At 54.0% G+C, this 23,918-nt stretch overlaps 1 protein-coding gene across 1 annotated transcript; it reads left to right on the top strand.

The window, feature by feature from the left end:
* Nucleotides 1-13,178: 13,178 nt before the first annotated feature.
* On the top strand, nucleotides 13,179-19,988 carry ZBTB47 (zinc finger and BTB domain containing 47; the record flags this gene model as incomplete). The annotated part of the gene is made up of 5 exons (XM_079538711.1): nucleotides 13,179-14,543; nucleotides 17,832-17,979; nucleotides 18,648-18,763; nucleotides 19,231-19,375; nucleotides 19,633-19,988. Exons 1-5 carry the CDS (start codon nucleotides 13,254-13,256, stop codon nucleotides 19,986-19,988), a joined length of 2,055 nt encoding a protein of 684 aa, XP_079394837.1. The 5' UTR covers nucleotides 13,179-13,253.
* Nucleotides 19,989-23,918: the final 3,930 nt, after the last annotated feature.

Here is a 23,918-nt window from a genome sequence, read left to right as displayed (position 1 = left end):
GGAAAGGACACAGGAGGCCAAGCAATGGCGGTGCTTGGGGCTGTGTGCTGACCATCCTCTATGCCACCGCAACCTGCCCGTGTCTCTCATCCGTGAACCTCATCCAACACCCGAAACTGCTCCAATAACCCTTCATAAAAAAACAATTCTTCCTTCCCTCGATTAGAGGCAAGGAAAAAAAAAAAACAAAAAAACAAAAAAGAGAGAAGAATTGGGGTCAAGGCGAAGCAGCGGCCGTATTTCTGCCGTCCTTTGGGAGCCGGTCTGCACTCACTCTGTGGGTGTTCTCATTGCACACGCTGAACACAAGACGCTTTCCCTTAGTAGGACAGGCTCTGTGCCGCGGCCCTTCTCGCCCGGCCATAAAAGGGCAGCGATTTCGGTGCGACCCCAAGCCCTCCCGGCCTGGTCGGCTGCATCCCTGCGCTGCTGCTTCCAACCTCCTCGCCTTTGGCTCGCTCTTCTTTCACGCCTTTTGTTTTGTCTCTCTCCTCCTCTCTGGAGGCTGCAGGGATTGAGGCCAGAGAGCCTCCAGGAATGTTTCTTGCTTTCCCTCTTTTTTTTTTTTCTCTCTCTCAGTCTCTTGGCCTGATGTGATCCCTGCTTTTCCATACTCCCTGTGCCTGCCCAGAAAATCAACTGCGGGGTGAAAACCGGTTGCTGGACCAGCAGTACATCCCCAGAGGGTTGGCTGTGCCCCTCCATCCTGTGCCCCTCATCCTGCAGGTGAAGCCCTGTCTGTCTGCAGGGCTCTTCCACCTCCTGCTCCGCTCCATTCTGCGGAATGGTTGGGTGCTGCCATCCCAGAAGGATGCAGAGCTGTTATGGAGCGTCCAAAGGAAGGCTGAGGCAGGGAAAGGTCTGCAGGGCAAGGGGTGTGAGGAGAGCTGAGCGCCCTGGGTTTGTTGGGCCCAGAGCAGAGGAGGATGAGGGGAGGTTTGCAGCCCCTCATGGCCCTGCAGCCCCTCATGGCCATGCAGCCCCTCATGGCCCTGCAGCCCCTCATGGTCCTACAGAGACCCTCATAGCCTTGCAGACTCTCATGGCCATACAGCCCCCATAGCCCTACAGCCCCTCATGGCCCTACAGAGACCCTCATGGCCTTGCAGACTCTCATGGCCCTGTAGCCCCTCATGGCCTTGCAGACACTCATGGCCCTGCAGCCCCTCATGGCCTTGCAGCCCCTCATGGCTCTACAGCTCCACACAGGGGAGCAGAGGGCCAGGTGATTCCCTAGAGGACTAAAGCCATGGGAAGACAATGTGAAACATCAGGGATTGGTTAAATCAGGGCAATGCGAAGCTCTCCTGGTTCCCATGAATAATTGCTGGCTCCCATATTGCTGTGACATGGCCAAGTCCTTCAGTTAAGACCTGCTGTGACCATTTGCTTGGTTGCCGTCTCACAGCCCAAGGATTAAAAAGAAGAGTGAGATCTGCAGGAGATGGCCCTTTTATGATACTCACCCCCCTCCTGTATCACCAGGGCCTTCCTGCTTTTGCTCCTCACCTACCCTTATCTCTAGGGCTTCTCTGCCCATCCATGGAATCATAGAATCATTAAGACTGGAAAAGATCTCTGAGATCCCCAAGTCCACCCCAACTCACCCCACCAGGCCCGCTGCCCGCATCCCTCAGTGCCACATCTCTATGGCTCTGGAACACCTCCAGGGACGGTGACCCCAGCACCTCCATGGGCATTGCCACTCATTCATTCCTAATACCCAACTTGAACCTCCTCATGTGCAACCTGACGCCATTACCCCTCATCCTGTCACTGTCATGTGGGTGAAGAGGCCGACCTCCACCTCTCTACCACCTCCTTTCTAGTTGTGGCCTCCTCTTCTCCAAACTGAACCATCCCAGTTCCTTCAGTCACTCCCTACAGACTTGTGCTCCAGACCCTTCCCAGCTCCATTGCCCTTCTCTGGACATGTTGCAGGACCGAGATGAAATTCCCCAATGGCAACAGTGGCAAATGAACTGAACATAGCGTTGCTTTGCTGAGGTCCTTCTGTGGGGAGCTGTAACCCACTACCATTTTGATGATCTATGCAAGATGTGACAGGGCCAAGTCCCAGGCAACACCACCTGAGAAGCTTGCAGACCTTCCAGATCTTCACAGGAAGCACCAAGAGCATAGAGCTATCCTCTTCCAGAAACCCCAGTAGATGAAGAGGAGGAAAAACAGTCCCAGAAGGGAGATCTGTTGTCTACGTGCTGGTGCAGGGATCCCTGGTATCTCAACCCGCACAGAGGTGTCCCATGTCTCACCCTGCTGGAATCATGGAACCACAGAATCATTTGAGTTGGAAGGTTAGAGGCCATTTGGTCCAACTCTCCAGCAGTGAACACAGATACCTACAGCTCCATCAGCTGCTCAGAACCTGACCATGAATGGTCCAAGGATGGGTCTTCCACTACATCAACCACATCCACTACAGGAGCAGGAGCAGACCTGGCTTAAATAGGTTGGAAGGATGGACATGGAAACGTCCTTCCCATCAAGCTCTCCCTTGACGCTCTGCATTACAACAGCCACAGACCTGACCACGTCATCTCTCCCACTCAGCAAAGTCACCGGACGGGGTTGGGTGGGATCCCACCAAACTGGGTTGGGTGAGGTTTGCTGGGAGATACAGGAAGTCGGTTCAGCCAATTCCACGTGAGCCCGTGAGTAGTGTTGGCCAATGAAACTGTGTGTGCTTCATCTTTTAGGAATGTTGCTGCAGTCACCGTTGTCAAATGAAGTTTTTCACCAAAATGTGTTGTCAGCTGTGTCTGGAGCTCCTTCTGGGACATTTCTCCTCGTGTTGATGGCAATGATCTTTGGGGGAACAGCTTCTCCTACATTGGGGAGGAAGAAGCATGGATGGCAAAGACCAGGCCTCCACGTGAGGGGTGGGCTCTGCATCCCAAAAAGCCCAGGGACCTCCTGGGAGTTCACCCAACCCTAACCCTAACCCTAACCCTAACCCTAACCCTAACCCTAACCCTAACCCTAACCCTATAGGCTTTGCCCATACCCAGCACCCCTCTTCCTTCAGACCCGTGAGCTCCAAATCTCAGAGGGCTTCAGGCTGCTCCCACCCCTGTCCTGTCTGCGGGATTTGGGCCCCGGAACAGAGCTCAACCCCTACTCCCATCTCAGCCTTCATCTCACCCTCACCCCATCGGTGTCCGCATGTCCGCTGGGTGTCCTCCAGCATCTCGTGGAGCTCTTGGAAATGCTTCCAGGCGTGGAGACACGTAAAGCAGGCCAAGCAGTCATCCTGGGAAGAGCTCTCTGATACGGGAAAAGAGCCGGTCACCTCGGCCAGGATTTTTTTTTCCTATAGAGCAGGGTTGAAAGCAAGACAGGATTAAAACCAAAAATTAAATAAACCCAGGAAACGGAGCGCAGGCAGGACGTGGCTGCAGCGACATTATGCAAAGGGCCGTACACATCTGGAAGAAGTTACAGCGCACGGCAACCGAGTCTAAACAAGTGCAAGACGTTACTGCATTTCTGTCTGCAAAAGGGAGTGGTTGGCAAGAGGGAAATGGCCGGGAAGGTGGGATGGAGATGCAGCAGATGGGGTTTTGGGGACCCATCGGAGCCGCTGTGGTTTTTGGTTGCAGGGCAGCAGATGGGGATTTGATTTTGGTGCGTGGGGAGATGTGTGATTTGAAACGGGGAGGTGGGGAGGTCTTGGTGAGACCCACGCTGTGCTGGCAGCTAAATCACACAACCTCACCCATGAGACCCCAAAATTGCCTTAGAATAGAATCACAGAATGGTCTGGGTTGGAAGGGGCCTTTAAGATCATCCGGTTCCAAACCCTTTGCTACAAGCAGGGACACCTCCACATTCCCACCATGGCAGGAGAGCTGCTCCACAAACCCCTTTCTGAACCAAACTGAGCTCATTATCACCCCATCACTCCCCAAACCGAGCTTTCCCAACCCAAAAAGCCAAATGGGGGGGGGGTTCGCTCTCAGGAAATGATCCCTCCCCTGCCTCAGTTTCCCCAGTGGGCACTTAAGGACGCTCATGGAGGACGAGGGCCGTCGGTGCTGCTTCCACACGGGAGTGGGGGGGAAGGCGATGCCTGGGGGGGGGATCACGCGTGGAGGGGGGCGGTCGCGCGTGGCGACGCGGCGGAGGGGCTCTGTCCCTTTAAGGGGGGCAGCCGCGGCCCCATCTGATGCGGAGGCTCCAATCAGCGGCCCTCGGGCTCTTGGCAGCCCCAGCCGCCGCCGCTCCGCATTCCTCCGTCTTCCTAAAAGGGGCGAACATGGCGATGGGCAGGATGAGGTGAAGGAGCGAGGGAGGAGGGGAAGGAGAAGGAAGGAGGGGAGGAAGGAGAAGAAAAGGGGGGCGGGGGGAAAGAAAAAGGAAAAAAAAAAAAAAAAAAAAGAAAAAGAAAAAGGAAGAAAAAAGAGGGACGGGGGGATGCAAGCGGAGCTGGCAGCGCAGTAATTTCCTTCCCACCCCCCCCAACCCCCGAGAAGCAAAAAAAAAAAAAAAAAAGGAAAAAAAAAAAAAAGAAAAAACCGCAAAGAAAAGGGAAAAAAAAAAAAAAAAAAAGCAAAAAAGCGAAAAAAAAAGAAAAAAAAGAAAAAAAAAAATAAAGGAACAAATCGAACGAGCGAGAGAGCAGCCCTCCCTCCCGGGCAGCAGCAGCCACACAAGCCGGCAGCTCGGCTGTTTTACATGGAGAGCACAAACCCCCGGCAAGCGGAGGAGCAGCGGGACTCCGCGCGGAGATCTTTGCATCAAAATGGTAGAGCCTGCGCCCCCCCTCCTCCCCCCCCTTCCCTTTTCTCCTTTATTATTTTTGTTTCTTTCCTTTCCCCCCCTTTCCTCCCCCCCCCCCCCCCCCCCCGGGGCTCGGGGCTTTGCTGACTTTGCAGAGGCCCTCCTGAAACTTACCCCGGAATCCCTGCGGAGAGGGGGGGTGCATCCTTATGGGGCGGGGGTTGCAGGGGTGGGGGGGTGCAGAGGGGCTGGGCTGCGCTTATGGGGTTTGAAGGTGGGGGGGGGGGGGGTTGGGGACACGGTGCACGAGGCCCTCATTTGCGTGCGTTTACAGTAATAATAATAATTATCATTATTTCCTTGTCGTGTCCCCCCCCCCCCCCCTCCCCAACCCCCCCTCCCTCCAGCATGATGCACAGGCCCCGTTCTGCACGGGGTGCCCTTCCTGGGTGCCCTCCCACCTCCCCCAGGCTCCTTGTCCTCTGTCCTATGGGGGACTGTGCTCAGTGCTGGGGGGGGATGGCATTGAGAACATGATGGGGGGGCGACAGGGAAAGTTTGGGTGCCCGCTGCTCACCCAGGGCCGGAGGATCCTTTGGCATTGTGCAGCCTTTCTTGTTTCCCGGATGACTCCTTCATTTTGCTTAATTCCTCCCGGCGGTGACCCCCCCCCTCCCCCTTCCTCCCACATCATCCCGGTGGGGCTGGGGGCACCCAGCAGCTCCCTATGGTGGGGAGATGGGGGGGGGGGGGGGGAGAGGGGGAGGTTGTGGCACCCACTGCAGAACAAACATCTCGGTGCATGCTGCTAGAAAATAAGAATATGCCGAGGAGGCACATTGCACGGGTGACCTATTTTAGCCAGCAGTTATGTATTTTGTATATTTGGGGTGGGGGAAGGATTTGACCTGCACCAAACAACCTTGAACCTGGAGGAGGGGAGGAAACGTTCCTCGGGATGCTTCAGGCAACCCTATCCCTGAAAGTGTGCGGCTGTGGGATGGACCAACCCGTGGTTCTGTGCCTGTGATAGCAGCCCTGGGGTCACCCAGGATGAACGTAGCGATGGGGATGGAGGCCCTGCTGTGGGGATGTGGTTGGGATGCTGCTGTGGTGCCCCCGGTGTTGTAACCCACAGCTGGGATGGGTGTGTGGTGTTTCTGCTGGTACCCATTCAGCTTCCGAGATCTCCGTGTGGAACCACAGCCTGAGCTGTGTTTCTTTCCATTATTTTGTCTTTCTTTTATTGCTGTAGAATTAGGTTTGCACCCATCCGTGAAGCAGAGCATCCCTCCGTTGCTGCACTGTTTGCATCCTACTCGTCCCCCACCAAGGGATGGCATGAGCCCGGGGCATGGCTACTGACCCCATTGCCCAGTGCATCTTCCCCTTTTTTCTCCTAACGGCAGCACGTGGTGATGGGCCACCCCACTGGGTGCACCACCGTTCCTCGTGTCTCTCACTGTGGCCACCTGGGATCTTGTCCCCATGCCCCTCATCAGGCGGTGTGACCTGGTGTTGGGTCACCCCCTCTGGGGCTGTAGGGCCATCCCCATCTCTCTCATTGAGGCCATCTGGGGGCTCAGTGAAGTTCCTTACTGTGAGAGTGGTGAGGTGCTGGAACAGCTGCCCAGAGAGGCTGTGGATGCCCCATCCCTGGAGGTGCTCAAGGCCAGGTTGGATGGAGCCCTGGGCAGCCTGGTCTTGTTCCCACCTCCTAGCTCAATGTGTCTCCCCCTCTTCAGCACAGTGTGATGGATCGTCCCATTGGAGCTGTAGGGTCAGCCCTGCTGTCTCTTAAGACCATTGGGAACATTTGAGGTCTTGTCTCCATGCCCTTCATCAGTTGGTGTGACCTGGTGTAACCTACAGCCTCACTGGAGCAGTAGGGCCATCCCCGCTGTCTCTTGTCGGGGACACTTTGGGGCCAACCTGGGATGATTTGGGGTACGGGGCCAGGATGGAGGTGTCAGCACATCTGGGATGGACTGGAGGCTTAATTGCAGCACAAGAACCTCCATGGGAGGACAGAGGGACTGCAGGAACGCTGGTAGGAGGACTGTGGCTGGGACTGGGACCTTTCAGGCAGCTGTGGGGCCTGGGCCAGGTGTGAGCAGCATTGGGTTTTTGGGTGCTGGAGAGTGGATCTCAGTGACTGCTGGCTCAGGCCCTGGGTCAGTGCTGGAGGTGGCAGAGGAGCAGCAGTGCCCACGAGGTTGGGTTGGCTCTAGGGGAAGGGTGAGGGATGAGAAGCTTTGGTGACACTGGGAAGGGTGACGTTGCCATCCCCCTGCCCAAATCCATCATGCTTGGAAGCATCCATTCGAGTGGGATTTGTGGAGATTTCTGCATAGGGCTGGGAACATCAGCAGGATCCCGTGGTAGGGATGCTCATGCACTTCCCATCTGCACATCTCCATAGCATGGTGACGTGGGGACACGTGTGCTGTGTCCCTGACCCCCTTGTGCCAGCATCTTGCACCGAGCTGGACAGCAGCTGGATCCAGCACCTGGTGCAGCCACTTGGCCTGCAGCCCAGCCGGAGAGGTTAGCACTGGGGTTTGTCCTCATTTCCTCCCTTCATCCTCCTTCCTCTTGTTTTTCTCAGGCAGAGCAGCAGGGCAGAGGCGGTGGCTTTATGTCTGTGCATCCCCAGCGCCCATCTCTCCCTCTTTGGGGTCTCCCATGGGCCACACACTTGGTGGCACAGAGCGTTACCCCGAGGGATGCATCCTATTTGCAAGCAGTGTGCTCCAAAAGAGCATCTCTGGTGTGCCTCGTGGGGGACAGGTGTGGGTGCTGCCATAGCCGGGGCATCGCTGTAGCTTTGCATCTCTATACTCGAAAGGAGAAGCAGAAAAAAAGCTTTTTAAAAAGAAGTATAAAAATCAAGAAGCCCAAACACAAACAGCCCTTAAGCAGCGGCTCCGGCTCCCCTGTGCGGAGGCCCCACAACCCAGCCTCTGTGCGGGGCCCAGGGTTGGGGAAGGAGCCGTCCCCGATCCCTTCTCCGGGGCTGGTCCTGCTGCTGGCTTTCCAGATGGTTCTCTGGCAATGTGGGTGCTGGCTTCTAGGAAATAAAGCATCCCGCAAAAAAAGTAAACCATAGAAGGGGAAAATGAGCCTGGAAAGTTTTTGGCTGCCCTCAAAATCCCAAACTCGGTTGTCTTTGGGGCGGCGCAGAGCTCTTCTTTGGGTGCCCGATGCCCTGTGGTGGGATGGGCGCTGGGAGCATGGCCCACATGGATATGTCCACTGCCAGCATGGAGCTCCGTCCTTCAGAGAGAAAACTCTGATTGGAGGCAGGGGAAGCGCTGGTGGCCCGAAGGAATGGGGCCAAACCCTTTGGGCCTTTCCCACCTCGTGCCCCAGAGCATCCCCACGGATGGGGTGCCACAGTTGGGCTCTCCACTGCTTTCTCTTGCTGCTTGTTTTTCTGAACGGACCTTGAAATCCCAAACCGGCCCTGCAATGGGAGGGATGCAGCAGGGATGCTCTGGCAGCCTTCTGCTCTTGGGTTTTTCCAGAAAGTTGTGTGAATGCAATGCATGGCAGCTGTACCAGAGTGCTGGTGAAGGGAGGAGATAGAGAAGGGCACGGTGGGGAGAGCCTTCCTCCAACACAGGGCTTCTGTGCACAGCCACGATCCAAAACCCAGCGGTTTCTTGGGTTCCCGATGATGGGTTTTTTTTTGGTGACAGTTCTGGAGTTTGGGTGGTTTTATGGCTTTTGAGGATGTGTCCTGAGTTTTTTGGTGGCGTTTCTTGTGTTTTTTTTTTTAGCTGCTCAGCAGTGCTGCAGGTCATGGGGTGGCTTCATTCCCATGAGCTTTGCACTGTTTTTAGCATTATCTGCTCTCAAAGCCAGAGAAGGGAGGATGCCAATCTCATCCACGGGCACAGGGCAAGTGATAGGAATAGGAACCTGAGGGCAGATTGTAGGGATAAAACCCCACAGTGCCAGCGCAGGGGTTAGCATCATCTCAGTGATGCAGTTTTGTGTCATGCAGATTCTACAACAATAGGTTTTAATGCCGTTCCTTTCTTTAGCAGAAGTGTGGCATCAAACAGGGTTTCAGCAAAGCACTTTCTCCTCTAAACACAGCATTGTCCAAATCGCAGGTAGGTTTTAATTATTTTTGACAAGCAAGATAGAGGCAACATCCTGAGCTACTTATCAGAGCTCTTTTCCTTAGTGCAGTTTAATATTGAAGGTCAACATTCAGTGCTTCAGCAGCTGCAAAATGCTACCAAAAAGTAGATTCATAGAATCATGGAATGGCTGGGTTGCAAAGGACCACAGTGCTCATCAGGTTTCAACCCCCTGCTATGTGCAGGGTCACCAACCAGCAGCCCAGGCTGCCCAGAGCCACATCCAGCCTGGCCTTGAATGCCTGCGGGGATGATTGCACAGGAGAACTGAGTTTTGGGGGATTTTGGGGGGGCGTGAAAAATTGGAAGGGAATTCCCAAAGCAGAGCTCCGTTCAAGGCAGGGTGTGTTTACATAGCAATGCTGCTTCCCTGGCCCGGTTGCGGCTCCCTGCGGTCCAGCGAGCATCACCCGCGCTTCCCGCATGGCCCTTATCTCTGCCCACATCCTGCTGCTGTGCTCTGGCTGAGGGTAGCAGTGAGGTTGCTTTGAAGGGAAAGGAAGGAAACAGGGGCTTGCGCACGAAAAAAATAGGAGTAATAAAAAAAACGTGTGAGCACTGCGGGCCCCGCATGCCCCCAGCATCCTCCCCATGGGCTGTTTCGGGACGGGGCTTTGGCAGCGCTGGTTGGAAATGCTCTTAAAATAGAGCTGGAGGGAAGCGTCGGCGCGGGGGGGGGGCTGGCTGCAGGCGCCGGCTGGCCCAGCAGGGTGGGGAGAGCACGGCCCCGCCGCTTTCGAATAATCCCTATGGGGCTCTGCTCGGTGCTGGGGAAGGCAGAGGTTCGGTGATGGCTTTGGTTGGTTGGGAGAGTTTTGGGAAAAGGAGAAGGTGTGAGTGTCCAGTGGAATGGGGGCACCCAGTGGGATCCCCAGTTTGGGATGGGGATGGGGTTGGGGTCAGTGATGGAGATTGGAGATAGGGATTGGAGATAGGGATGGGGTTTTTGGAGATGGGGACAGGGATGGAGACAGGGTTGGGGTCGGAGTTGGAGGTGGGGACAAGGATTGGAGATGGGGACGGGATGGAGATTGGAGACGGGGACAGGGGTGGAGATGGGGCTGGAAATTGGAGTTGGAGATTGGAGATGGGGTCAGGATTGGGGTTGGAAATGGGATTGGGTTTGAGATTGAGATTGGGGATTGGATTGGGGTTAAGGTTGTAGATGGAGGTGGGGTTGGGAATGAAGGTGGGGGTGGAGATGGAGATGGGGACGCAAAATGAGACTTGTTCCCACCAGGCTGGGCCTCTTGCAAAACTAAACCAAAGCGACGTGAGCTGCCAGCAAGCCAAAGCCGTGATGGCAGAAAAGAGCAAAAATATGATTTGTTTTTTCAGTTAAACTACGTGTATATATGCATGATTAGCACATTGAAGGGGTTGTGGGATCGATCCCCTGTGCTGATGCAGCCCTGGGGGGGGGTTGTTTGGGGGTGAGGCGGCGATGTGACCCCCATGGGTGCCTCTCCGATGCGACTCAGGGCTTGGCTGGGACGCCAGTTCCGGGCAAGAGCACGAAAGCATCTGATAGCAATAAAAAGCAAACCCTCCTGCTGACAAGTCCGGGCTGAAGTCACTGGCGGGACGCGGCCAAGACACGCATTGTCCTCGCCGCTGCTGGGACTGATTAGAGCTGCCTGGCAGGACCCGGTGCTGGGTGAGGGGTCAGCCCCTTTTTGCCAAAAATGCCTCAATCTGGAGCAAAAAGCCAACGTTTGTTTTTCAGACTGGGCTGCAGCGGAGGCGATGCTGCTCAGAGGACCCCATTTCCCCGGTGTTGCACCCATTTTTCCACTGCACACCTTGTGGACTCATGGCATCCTGTATCAGGAGCAAAGCGAGGTGCACCCGGTGTTGCAAATGCTAAAGGCAAAACCCAAATGTAGGGCTTTTTTTGGAGTGAAATCAAGGCGGGAGAGTCCCTGGCAAGCAGCAGACTGCTCGGTTGAAAGCTTGCTGTTTCTTCAACGTTCACAGTGATTTTCATTATATCATCATTTTTTCAATTCGCTTGGAGGAGCCGAGCCATCCAAATTCCTTCCGTCGACGTGTCCTTGGCAGTCACAAGGGTTAGAGAGCAGAGGGGACAGATGGATGGACGGGTGGGTTGGCAGGTGGATGGAGGGGTGATGGGTGGATGGAGGGGTGGGAGCACGGATGGGGGGATGAATGGGTGGGTGGGTGGATGGGGGGGTGGGTGGAGGGATGAGTGGATGGATGGGTGGGGGCATGGGGGCATGGATGGAGGGATGGGGGCATGGGGGCATGAATGGAGGGATGAGTGGATGGATGGATGGGGGCATGGATGGAGGGATGAGTGGATGGGTGGGTGGGGGCATGGGAGCATGGATGGGAGGATGAGTGGATGGATGGATAGGTGCATGGGGGCATGGATGGAGGGATGAGTGGATGGATGGATGGGGACATGGATGGGAGGATGAATGTGCGGGTGGGTAGATGAACAGATGGGTGGCTGGCTGGATTGTTGGTTGGTTGGTGGATGGATGGGTGTTTCATTGGTTGGTAGATGGATGGATAGATGCACCAGCTGGGATGCAGCATTTTATAACAAAAATATCCATCATATATACCTTCCCCACTTCCTTGCCCTGCTGCAGAGCTGGGAGCAGAGCTGCATTTTTCTCCTTTTCTCAAGGACATAAGTGTTTGCTGGGACTGCCCTGTGCCAGGGTTGCTGAGTTGCCGAGATGGATGGCTGCAGAGCAGAAATTCAGAGGAAAATGAAAAATTTTAGCAGGGTGGAGGAGGGGTTTTGTTTGTTTGTTGAGAAAACAAAGAAGAAAACACCCTTTTTTGTTATTTAAGCATTTTTCTGGTATGTTTTTGCCTTTGGCTTACAAAAAAAAAAAAAAAAGAAAACAAGACAGAATGTGTCCTGCTGGAATCATTCAGTTGATCAAGAACTGTTGTTTGTCCCAGAAAAAGTATAAGCTGGGAAAGTCTTCTGGTGCAGAGGGTGCAGGATGAAGCACTGCCCCCCTATCACTGCACTGCGCCCCAGCCCCTCTCACAGCCCATAGTAGGACAGAGAGCATTCACAGGACCGTATCCATCCGTGCCTCTTGTCTTGGGTGCTCAGCATGGAAAACAAGGGGAAAGAAAGTTTGGGTCTCCATAGGACGGTGGGTGAGGGTCCTGGGGTCTGTGCCTTGCAAAAGCACGTGCAGGTCGAGTTAAATCACTGGGCAGCAGCCCCAGCGCTCACAGCATTTCCAGGCTTGGATTGTTCTGGGTGCTGCCTTTCCCGAGGCAACTAGAAGATGAAAGTTTAATTTAAAAAAAGAAAAAAGAAAAAAAAAGAGGGGAAGGGGGGGGCATAAATCGTCCTGGTGAATAATGGCAACGTGAGTCAGCGCACGTGGAGCAGTTCGGTGATTGCTTTTAAGGGCCGTGTGCTTAATGTACTCCTGTGCTCAGCTGGGGATTTGCTCGGCGTAGGGTGATGGGAAGTGCCCATGGATTCACCTGTGGGTCCTTGGCCTCGTGGGAAGAAGAGAAGTAGGAGATACGGCCCAGGGGCTGCTGTCTGTGAGCGTAACCCAAGTGTCGTGGGATTTTATGTAATTGTGTTGTAGGAACGGGGAAGTTTAAAATCCTAATTGCTTCCTTGCTAGGTGGAAGGCATCTCATCCATTGCCTAGAACTGGTGAATATCCCCACCATAGCTCCCACCCCATCTGATTCAGGAGGCTGAGGATGTATTAAAGTGCCCCTGTCCTGCATGACGTCTTCTGTCCGTGAGTGTTGAGGCTTTGGCCTCCACCAGGCTATGGGGCAGCCACGGTGCTTCCCACCTGCACTGAGGGGCTGTTGTCAAGTGCTTGTGGCTCTTCAGCCTGTTCTCACAGCAAATTTTCTCCTCCTTGATTGAGTCTTTTGGTTGGCATCTCCAAGCTGTGCATTGTAGTGAAGCTCTTTGGTTGGTGTCCCCAAGCTTAATTTGATGGTGGAGCATTTTGGTTGGCATCCCCAAGCTGGGCCTGGTGGTAGAGCCTCTTCTGTTGGTGTCCCCAAGCATAGTCTGGTGGCAGAGGATTTTGGTTGACGTTTCCAGGCTGGGTCTGGTGGTAGAGCCTCTTGGCTGGTATCCCCCAGATGAAGCTTCTTGGTTGGCGTTCCCAAGCTTAGTCTGGAGGTGGAGCCTCTTGGTTGTCATCTCTGACCCGGGACAGATGGACAGGGATGGGTGACATGGCTGGGTGGGTTTTTTTCCTGGGGAAAGAGCCTTTTTGAACAGTTTTATTTCCTTCCTGCCCACAGCTGATAGTCGAAAAGACAACTGACTACCCTTCAGCCGAGTACTCCCTGGTGGAGGATGTAGCCCTCCACTTCACGTGTTTGATGGACAGACTGAACGAGCAGCGCCTCTTTCAGCCGGACCTGTGCGACGTGGACATCGTGCTGGTGCAGCACAAGAGCATCTTCCCGGCGCACAAGGGGGTCCTGGCAGCCTACAGCCAGTTCTTCCACTCCCTCTTCACCCAAAACAAGCAGCTGCAACGCGTGGAGCTCTCCCTGGAGGCCCTCACCTCTCAGGGCCTCCAGCAGATCCTCAACTTCATCTACACCTCCAAGCTCCTCGTCAACTCCTGCAATGTGCAGGACGTGCTGAACGCGGCCGCCGTGCTGCAGATGAACAACATCGCGTCCTCCTGCCAGGACCTGCTGGACACGCGCTCGCTCAGCCTGGCTACAGACATGGCCCTGCCCGCCGAGGGCTGTGCTGGCCCTCCTCCGTATTACTGTGAGATCAAGCAGGAGGTGGACACCCCTCACCCCAAAATCTACGCCCGGGAGGGCACTGATCCCTACTCGGTGCGGGTGGAGGATGGGGCGGGTGGTGGGCCGCTGCCGCCAGGACAGGCCAAGCAGTACTACAAGGAGGAGAAGGACGGAGGTCCGGGCGCTGTCTGCAAGGTGGAGGGCGAGGAATCCGAGGAGGACTTGGACAGCCAGAGCTCCTACAACCGGGAGCAGATCATCGTGGAGGTGAACCTCAACAACCAGACGCTCAATGTCTCGAAGGGCATGGAGGGGAAGGCGGCCGCCAGCGAGGCGGCTGTGATGGGGCGGCCCGATGGAGATGGACGTGACACAGAGGAGGATGGGGAGGAGGAGAACGAGGAAGGGGATGAGGAGGAGGAGGAAGAGGAGGATGCGGAGGTGGGTGAGGAGGAAGAGGAGGAGCACAGTGAGGAGGAAGACCTGGAGGAGACAACAGAAGAGGAGGAGGAGGAGGAGGAGGATGAAGACGCATCAGAGGTGAAAAGGGAAAAGAGTGGGCAGACCCGCAGAGGAAGCCGAGCGTCCAAAGCCACCAAATCTGCCATGGCCACCCGGTCCCAGGAGATGGCCAAGACAGAAGAGGAGGAAGAGGAAGAAGAGGAAGGGCAACGAGGGCGGAAGAGGAAGAAAGAGCAAGACGGGCTGGGCCAGAAGGTAAAACTGGAGGAGAAGCAGCACTACCCATGCAAGAAGTGTCCCCGGGTCTTCAACAACCGCTGGTACCTGGAGAAGCACATGAACGTCACGCACAGCCGCATGCAGATCTGTGACAAGTGTGGCAAACGCTTCCTGCTGGAGAGTGAGCTGCTGCTGCACCATCAGACCGACTGCGAGAAGAACATCCAGGTGAGCCCAACAGCCCAGCGACACCCCCCAAGGGAAGGGGCGTCCCACCATGACGGGGCATCCTGCTGGGGACGGGATCCCACCAAGGGGGGGGACATCTCACTGTGATTGGACAGCCTGCTGGGGAGGGAGATCCTGCTGTGATGGGGCTGAGGTGGTTCGTCCCACCAAGGAGGAGGATGTCCCACCATGACAAGACATCCCAACGGGGAGGGCATCCCATCCAGTCAAACCATAGCATGGTCTTGTGTGCTGATAACACTTTTGATGTTGTGGGTGGACGTGGTGGACTGGAGGGAACCTTGCTTCTCCTGTGACTTGTCTTTGAGCTTAGAGGTTTCCCACGGTGGCATGGGACCAGAGGATTAGTGCTGACAAACAGTGTCTTCCCTTTGGCCAGCCAGGTAGAAATGCAGAGTGGTTTGAGGGGAGTAGTTTTTCTTTGCGTTTGTTCTGTTAATCTGGATAAAACACTGCAAGCCTCTAGTGGAGACGCACTCCAGCCGGTTCCACCCAGGCTTAACCCAATTTAGCTTGATTTGAAGAATTGCTGACATAAGTAAGTGGTTTTAATCTGCCTTTTGTGCTCTTTAGCTCACGTATTTAGCGAATTTCCAAACTCACTTGACATCCATGCAAGGCTCAGGGACTGTTTGTCCTTCGCCTGGCACTGATGGGATCCTTGTCTGCACGTGCAAATCTCCTCCGTTAGATCGGTGCACTTTTGGGGTGATAGGCAGGCATCCCTGCTGAGCACAAAACTGCACATTCCTGCAAACTTCTAATTCCCTCTGAACAGTTCTGCTGCTGTTAAGAAAAGAACAAAATCTGCTAGAGAGCTTCACACCAAATGATCCTTCCATCACACGGTGGGATTCTAAGGGATTTTGCACCCCTCCTTGGTGAAAGGAACGCAACCGGGGTGCCACTGCAGCCCTGCAGTGCTTGCATCTCGAATAAAATAGGTGCCAAAGCCCTTTGGAGTGTTTTTCCTTCTGAAAAACACACAGTTCTGATGCCTGCTTTTTTGGGATGCCTTTGCATGCACTGAACCAGGACGGCTGAATCCATGCCCAGCGCCTCTCGCACGCTGGTGCCTGGTTCAGAGCTCATCATAAAGCAACTGAAAGATTTTCCCAGGGCGTTTCTTCACGCCTTTCTGCTGCTTTCCTGGTGGACGTGGGGCTATCAGCGAGCGCTGTCACCTCTTTGCTTTTTTTCCCTCCTCCCTTTTTAATCCCTTTTCTGGGTCATTTTGGAACAGGGTGAGCCACAGCTGCCCCTGTGGTGACCTCCCTCTGCGGAAGGCTTGGCTCATTACCTCTCACTTACTCAGGCTTTTTGCATTTTATAAATAGCAGCCAAATTCACTCTATTTAGCCTGACAATATTGAGTAACTTTATCAGTGTAGCATGGAATTATGCCTGGTTGGAAAAGGAGATTTTTTTTGGTCTCTGTGTTGGACAGTTTTTAAACACATCCATGGAAGGACCGTTCCTTTTACCCTATTTGTGCCACCTAAAATCTATTACTGATTTGTCCCCGGATCTCACCCTGAGGGCTCTCAATCCCTCTCTGCAGCTTTGCTGCCTGTGAACGTTTCCCATTGACACCCGTGACCCCATCACCGCTTTCCTGCCCTGCTGCCTCAATAAGGATTCACCCTTTGCTTTATCACGTTGTTCTCAGAATCTCTCTTGACCCTCTCCAGTGTGGTTTTCCTCTTCACCTGCCAGAATTTATCTGATGACCTGCCTTGTCCTTTGCCTGAGGGCACAGGGCTCTGCCCTTGGGGCTGCGTGGTCCCAGATGAGGACTTTCCTACATCTCCTTCCTCCGTCTTTAATTTTAATATTCCCCTGCAGCCTTTTTCCTTTTAAGTGGAGAATACGGAAGTTGGTCCCGAAACATCTCTTAAAGCAGAGATAAAACTGCTCTGATCTATAGAAATATTTACTTAGAACCAGTAAAACTGCTCGTGCTGAAGTTCAAGCCTGCCAGGATGAAGAAATCGAGTGCTGGGAGTGCCTCTGTGACCCTCATTTTGCCTTCCAGGCACCTAACTATAACTGACAACATGACATAATAGTATATTTTCTGTGGTACTGCAGCCTCGTTCAGTGCAGAATTGGAAGGAGCATCTCCTCCCCTGGATGGGTGGAGAAGGTTGAGGCAAATCTGTCTGCACCCCCTGTGAAATCCCCCATGGGTTTGCTGATACTGCTTGGCTGTGCTGTTGCCAGACGCTTCCTAGGCATCACTTATTACTCACAAGGAGAAGAGATGTTCTGAGCCCCGTTGGACAAGAGGAGTTGGACAAGAGTACATGGGGAGATGAAGGCTGCTCCAGCAGAGCAAGGGCTGTGCAATGCTTTTTGTTTCCCCAAGCTCCAGGCTGATCTCATGCACCACTGTTTTGGGTTCACCTCTCTCTGTTGGAATTCAGAAAGGGTTTTGAGCCTGTGCAGAAGCTGGGCATGTGATAAAAGTGGGCATGTGATAAAAAGCCAACGGCATCCCATGCCAGAGGTGAAAAGCCATCCATGGAGGCACAGGTTGCAGCTTCTCCTGGCAGCTTTCTTGACAAGCATTGAGCTTGATGGAGCAGCAGCAAACCTGTATTGTGATTCCCAGGAGGAGACTTTGCTAGTGATTAACGTTGTCACATCCTGTCATTCTGCTGTGCAAATGAGCCCGTTTGGGGTCTGCTTTGCTCCGTTAATGGCCGTTTTCTGAATTAATGGATGTTCATAGATTTCGGGAGATTCATGGGTGTTTTCAAAATCCGTGGATACTAGTAGAGTTTTGGGGATGAATACCAAATTTCAGAGAGCTCATTTAGTGCCGGGATACCTGCTGAAGACAAAAGTCATGCTACCTTAGCTTGGTGCCTCTCCTTTTTCCCTGTATCCCTTGCAGCTTTCTGATGCTAATACAGCGGGGTTGGATTTTTTGGATGTAATGTCTTTATTGTGTGCAAGCACGAAATCCCCAGCTGGGAATGAGACCCTGGTGCACGAGCCATAGGTTTTGCAAGTCTCATAGATCCACTGCCAGAGGGATGTGTCCTTCCTTGGAAGGAAGGATCCACATCAGCCCAGCCAACGAGCAGAAAATGGGGTTTTGGAGCTTTTGAAGCCGCAAGGTCTGCGGCAACCTTGCTTGTCGTTCTGTCAGCTTCAGGTTTTGTGATGATGTTGTCTTTCAACAGCCAAAGCAAAACCCAAATACCGGCAATGCCTCGGTACGTTCCCCTGCCTCCCTGCCCAGCCCCTCTCTCGTTGCAGTGTGTGACGTGTGGGAAGGGCTTCAAGAAGCTCTGGTCGCTCCATGAGCACAACAAGATCGTCCACGGCTACGCTGAGAAGAAGTTCTCCTGCGAGATCTGCGAGAAGAAGTTCTACACCATGGCCCACGTGCGCAAACACATGGTTGGTGAGTGCGGGGGGCGCCGGCTCTCACTGGGGGGGATCTTCATTAGGGGGTGCTGATGTGGGCTTTTTGATGATGAAAGGCATTTTTCTATTGCTGCTATGTTGGGAGTTTAGGGCTGGGCTAGCTCTTTAATGGCAGAGCAAAAGCATAGAAATTTGGCTTTTTTTTGTCCTGCTGTGCTGAGTGCTGAACGCTGAGCGTAGTTCTGCTCTGTATTGCTGCTTTTGGAGCAGTTCTCTGCTGCAGAGCAGGTGTGGCACCAGGAAATCTCATTTATTTTATGTAACCAGAAAAAATAAAAAGACATCAGAAGTGATCAAAGGAAGGTTTGAAGTGTAACCATCCTTCCCATGTAAAAAGAGGATGAGCCTGTGCCGGCACTGTGCTTTGAAAAGCAAATCACAGATGGCGACAGCAGCCACATCTCTGTGCTCAGAGGCACTAAAAAAGAGCAAAAAAGGGTGTTTTTTTTGGCAGATAGCATCTTGTGCTGGCTTGCATAAAGGAGGGAAGGTCAGTGGTGAGCCCCAGGTTCATTGGTGGCACGGTGCTACCACACGTCTTCTTGGGATGATGTCTTTGGGTTGGCCAAGTTTGAGTGTCAGTTTTGGGACCACCAGAGGCCAGTGCATGGGGAGGGTGTGTGACACTGCTCATCTGTGCTGCAGCTCACACCAAGGACATGCCCTTCACCTGCGAGACCTGCGGGAAGTCCTTCAAGCGCAGCATGTCCCTCAAGGTCCATTCGCTGCAGCACTCCGGGGAGAAGCCTTTCAAGTGTGAGGTGAGGTCTCTCCTGCTCCCCACATTCCCCATGCCCCGTTTTCTCACAGATGGGGGCAAAAGAGCTGGGGAAGTGTAGTCCAGTTCACAGTCCTTTGTGCTGTTTGGGTGTTCCCTCCCTTTCCCATGCTCTGTGTTCCCTCCTGAAGGCCTCACCTACCCTAGAGTTAGACTGAGGCTCTCAGTCTGTCTTGGATTGGAGGGGACTTTAATGATCATCCAGTTCCAACCACCTTCTATGGGCTGGGTGCCCCCCACCAGCTTAAGCGGCTCGGGGCCTCATCCAACCTGGCCTTGGGCACCTCCAGGGATGGGACATCCGCAGTCTCTCTCCGCAACCCCAGAAGTCACTTATTTGCATTATTTCAAGGAAAAAGCAATTTTGTCCTTTTCCCACATGAGGTGAGGGTGGGCTGGGATGTTGGGGTGTTTCTTGTGCTTAACGACCACTCATCCACCCCACTGCAGAACTGCAACGAGCGCTTCCAGTACAAGTACCAGCTGCGCTCCCACATGAGCATCCACATCGGCCACAAGCAGTTCATGTGCCAGTGGTGTGGCAAGGACTTCAACATGAAGCAGTACTTCGATGAGCACATGAAGACGCACACGGGTGAGAGCTCCTGGCTTGCTGGTGATGGGATGGGAGTTAGCAGTTGGGGATTGGGATCGTTGTCAAGAAGCGTGGAGATGTCAAGAAGTGTGGAGATGTGGCACTGAGGGACATGGTTAGTGGGCATGGTGGGGCTGGGTTGGGATTGGACTTGATGATCTTAGAGGTCTTTTCTAGCCCTTAAGGATTCAAAGATTCTGTGGGGATGAGGGAAGGATCCAGTGCTGCTTCTCACCTTCTCCCCACCAAAAACCCAGGTGAGAAGCCCTACATCTGCGAGATCTGCGGGAAGAGCTTCACCAGCCGCCCCAACATGAAGCGGCACCGCCGGACCCACACGGGCGAGAAGCCCTACCCCTGCGACGTCTGCGGCCAACGCTTCCGCTTCTCCAACATGCTGAAAGCCCACAAGGAGAAATGCTTCCGTGTCAGCAACCCCTTGGCATCGGACACAGCGGTCCCTCAGCCTGCTGCCAGCCCGGCCCCGCTGCCCCCCGGCGTCTCCCCGCTGCCGCTGCTTCCTCCCCTGCCACAGACCCTCCCTCCTCCTCCTCATCTACCACCCCCGCCTCCCCTGTTTCCTGCGGGGAGGATAAATTCAAACAACAACTAGGTGCCCTCCCCCTGCACAGACTGCTCTGCCCTTTGGAAACACCCGGGGAGACGTGGCTTCGCTTCCTCTCTGCCCCATTCCTCCTCCTCCTCCTCGTTCTGGGGTTGTTTTGGTGTTTATTTTTCTCTCTTTTTTCTTTTCTTTTTTTTTTTTTTTGTTTTCCCACACAAAGCCTTTCTCTGTGGGGAGTGGGAGCAGGAAGAAGTCCCCAAGGAGCTTAGATGTGGAGGGGGGGACTGTATGTAAGGGTGCAGATAAAAGACATCGCTCTCTATTTCATCTTGGCCATGGAGCCCCCTGGCAGCCCTCCACCAGCACTCCCCATCATAGGGAAAACTGGGAAGAAAAGCATCTCTCAAGGCATTTTTCCCACTGGGAGACAGTGATTTGACCCAGCAAGGTGATGCAGGCACCACTGGCTCCATCCCCAGCTGAGTTGCTTATTCCAGCCCTTCCTGGTTGCCCTGTCACTATGCATTGCATTCATCTCCACGTCAAGAGGTCGGTGGGGCTCAGAGGGACGCCACGCTGTGCCGTCGGGCTGCCAGCACTACAGTGTTTATAAGCAGAAATCTAGCTAGTGGTGCTTGAATCCCTGTACTGTAAAGCTGGTCTTTCAATCAAGCTCTTTCCCCAAGAGTTGAGGTGTGCTAGCTTCCCGGTGGCATGCAGCAAAGCAGGTGTCCCCATTGACAGCCATCATCTGGCCTTGCTAGCAGCCCTCTCCTTGTCTTCCTCCCCCAGCGCAGGTTTTTCTCTCAACAGACAAAAGCACAACACTGGTGCTGTGTTTTGGGGGCATGGGCAGCCTGCTGCCCTTTTGTCTTTGGGATGCCCTTCTCATCCCATTGAGAGATGGGTTTCTGGAGAAACTCTGGTGTTTGCAGAGTGGCTTTGGGAGAGCTGGGATGGCCTCAGGACCAGTGGGATGACACCAGGATGTAGCAGTGGGATGCAACCGGTCCTTGGCAGAATCAGCCCAGAATAGTGCCTTAACAATCCAAATAAACCCGACCTGTGGGTGAGCTCCATGTGTTGGCTGGGAGCTGCTGTGTCTCATCCCAGGCATTAGAGTGGAGGCAAGGCCTTTTTCTTGCCATGTCAGGAAAGCCCACTTTGCTCTACCAAGCTTCGCCTCCCCATAGGGTCGGCAGTCCCCTCACAGGGATCAGAAGGGACTGATGTGCCAGAGAGGGCTGTGGTTGGCTTGGTGGTGCCCCATGGTGTGGGTTAATACGTCTTTGGCCACGCTGTGTTTGTGTGTTTCTCTCCCAGCGATCTGTATGATGCTGAAGTGAGGCCGGCCTTTCATTTCGCTTACTCATGCCAGCAGAGAAGAATTGTGGTCTTGAGTAAGGGAGGAGCTGACATTCTATTAAGGCTTTGCTGTTGTCTTCTTGGTGAATGCTGGGGTCCAATCTGGGTCTCCTGCTGCTGCACTTTGCCTTGGGATGTCACATGTTGCTCTGACCATGACTCTGTGGTCTCTGGTGCAGTGTCACTGTTGTGGGTTCGTTTGGGGAGCACTGCAGGAGCTGCAGAGCCTCCAGCATGGGCAGAGAGGTGCCAGCCCGGGTGTAGGGGATTCCTTGCTGCTCAGGGCAGCTCTGCAGATGTATGTGGATATCAGTCAGGTTGCAGAGGAGGCAGTGAGGAGGTTTCTTGGTGGTCAGGAGTGAGAGAGGACATTGGGTGGGCTGCAGGAGCCCTTTCTTGTGTGCTCCTGTCTGGGAGGTATCAGGGTGCTAGGGAAGGTGAATCACACCTGGCCCTGCAAAAGGAGTCTTGGTGCTTCGTCTCCTGGACCAAATGAGCAAAGCCCTTGTGCACATCTCCTGAACTGGGCTTAGGAATGTGTCTGTGCAGAGCCAGGAGAGCTCATCATCATGCTCAGGGGCGTTGCTGGACAGGGATGTGCATTGAGACAGGTCTGAGGAATGCTGGCTGCTCTGAAAGAATAATGTTTGAGCTAACAGCTTGGGTGACCAGTGTCCCCTGCTGGATGACTGAGTGGTGTCCCCATGCCTGACATCCCTGGAGAGCTTGCTGTTCTCATGGGTTGTTAGCACTTTGTAGCAACAATTTGCATGTCACTGTACAGGCTGGGGTCCAGTGTACCAGGATCAGTAGCAGGGCTTCACCCTCACTCCCCTCTGCCTTTGAGCAGAGGGAGGATGCGATGGCTTAGCTGCCTCAACGTATTTAACCTTCTCAGATGGGTATGAGGAGCTTGGCCACTTTCCGTCCTTCATGACCCTGGCATGGTGCAAAGCTTTCTCAAACACCCACCTGTGAGGGACAAGTGCTCAGTTCTTGGGGCCCTTGACTTTTTGAAGGGACCATGACCCAGCCTGGGAGGTGGCTGCTTTGGAGGAGCTATCAGTAATACCCCCGGAGGTACTGGAGGGCCTCGGTAGAGCAATCTGTGCTGTCTCTTGCTCCACTGCCTCGCAGACCTTATCCCTTTGGGCTCCCTCGCGTTTCTTTCCCCTTGCACTCGGCCTTGAGATGGGATGGGAGCCTGCACCACGAGGAGACTTCACCTTGCCTTTGTGGTCTCTTGTGATGAACCCCATTGGCCTGCCTTCCTGGTAGACTTCTCCCCAGATAAATCCCCCCTCCAACACGCCCGTGCTCCTTTATCCGCTCACGTGGAGGTGGCTTTCCCCATCCCTGTCCTCATCCTCTCCCAGCAAGGACCTGTCCCACTTGGATGCTGACATGGGATGAGAGCTCTTTGTTGGAACTAACAAAGCCAAGTTTGGTCCGGGTGAGATGAGCAGGTGCAGAGCGCTTGCCATCCCTCATCCTACAGCAGCCAGGCCTCGCCACATCCATGGGAAGCCTCGCGACTGAGCTCGACCACCTCCAGTCCCCTTCAAGAGACGCCCGGAGAGCCACTTGGAGACATTGAGATGTGACCATGCACACAGCACTTTGGAGAACCAGATCCCTGCTGTTCCCTCCCCGCTTCAAGGCCTGGGCAGCTCCTAGGAGTCCAGCGTGGCCTCCGAGCCCTTTTGTCTGCACCCTTGTTTGGCCCTGATGTGTCCTGTCATGTCTGGTGTTCGTTAACGTTCTCAAATGAGTCGCTCTCACAGAGTCTTGTCCCGCTTTCATCCCGGTTGGACCATGTTGGCACCCTTTAGGTTAGATGGGGGATGAGACAGGAGAGTCGGGCCCGTTGTGTTCAAGCTTTTTATATTTTATTTTATTTTTTTATTTTTAACTCTTGCACCTTAACCTCTCACATCCCTTCTTCGACAGACTGCAAGGGTGGAGAGGGGCTTGATTCCCATTATGCAGCTCACAAATACACCCCAATGCGACGTTCGGCCGACGGCTCTGCCCGCACCCCAGACCTGTCGGCGTTTGGTTTTGATTTTCCCTTTGGTTGAACTCTGGGGAGGGATGGAGCTGGGCAGGGAGGGTTGTTTTTGTTTTATATATCCCAGGAGCCTGGTAGCACAGACCAGTTAGCCTCATAAAGTCCATGAGGTGCGGCTGGCCCTTCGGACCACAGCCATAACCCAAGCGCGATGGGAAGGTGATGGACTGACAGACGGTGGGAACGGCTGTGACAGTGCAATAGAGACGAGCATCCGCTGCTAGACAACTCCACTGATTCAACTCTTGGTTTGCCTGAAGTCAAGAGGGAAGGACAGATGGACAGATGCCCTTGGTTCACACGGACAGAGAGAGCTTCCCCAAACGCAGCCCTGCCTGATGAGACACAACCGCAACGGAGTTGGGTTGAACTTACAAAGAAAGAACTTTTTCAAAGAACAGGAAAAAAAAAACAGAAATAAGAACAACCTCAGTCGCATGGAACTTGAAGGAAACGAATGAAACCCCAAGCACTTGCCTCAGAACTAGTTTCTCATGCCTGGTGTTTGGCTCTGTATTATTTTATGACATTCAGTATCAGTT

Source organism: Tetrao urogallus (genome assembly GCF_951394365.1).
Source record: "Tetrao urogallus genome assembly, chromosome: 7".
Classification (NCBI taxonomy): Eukaryota; Metazoa; Chordata; class Aves; order Galliformes; family Phasianidae; genus Tetrao; species Tetrao urogallus.
This window is presented reverse-complemented; position numbering and strand designations above follow the sequence as displayed.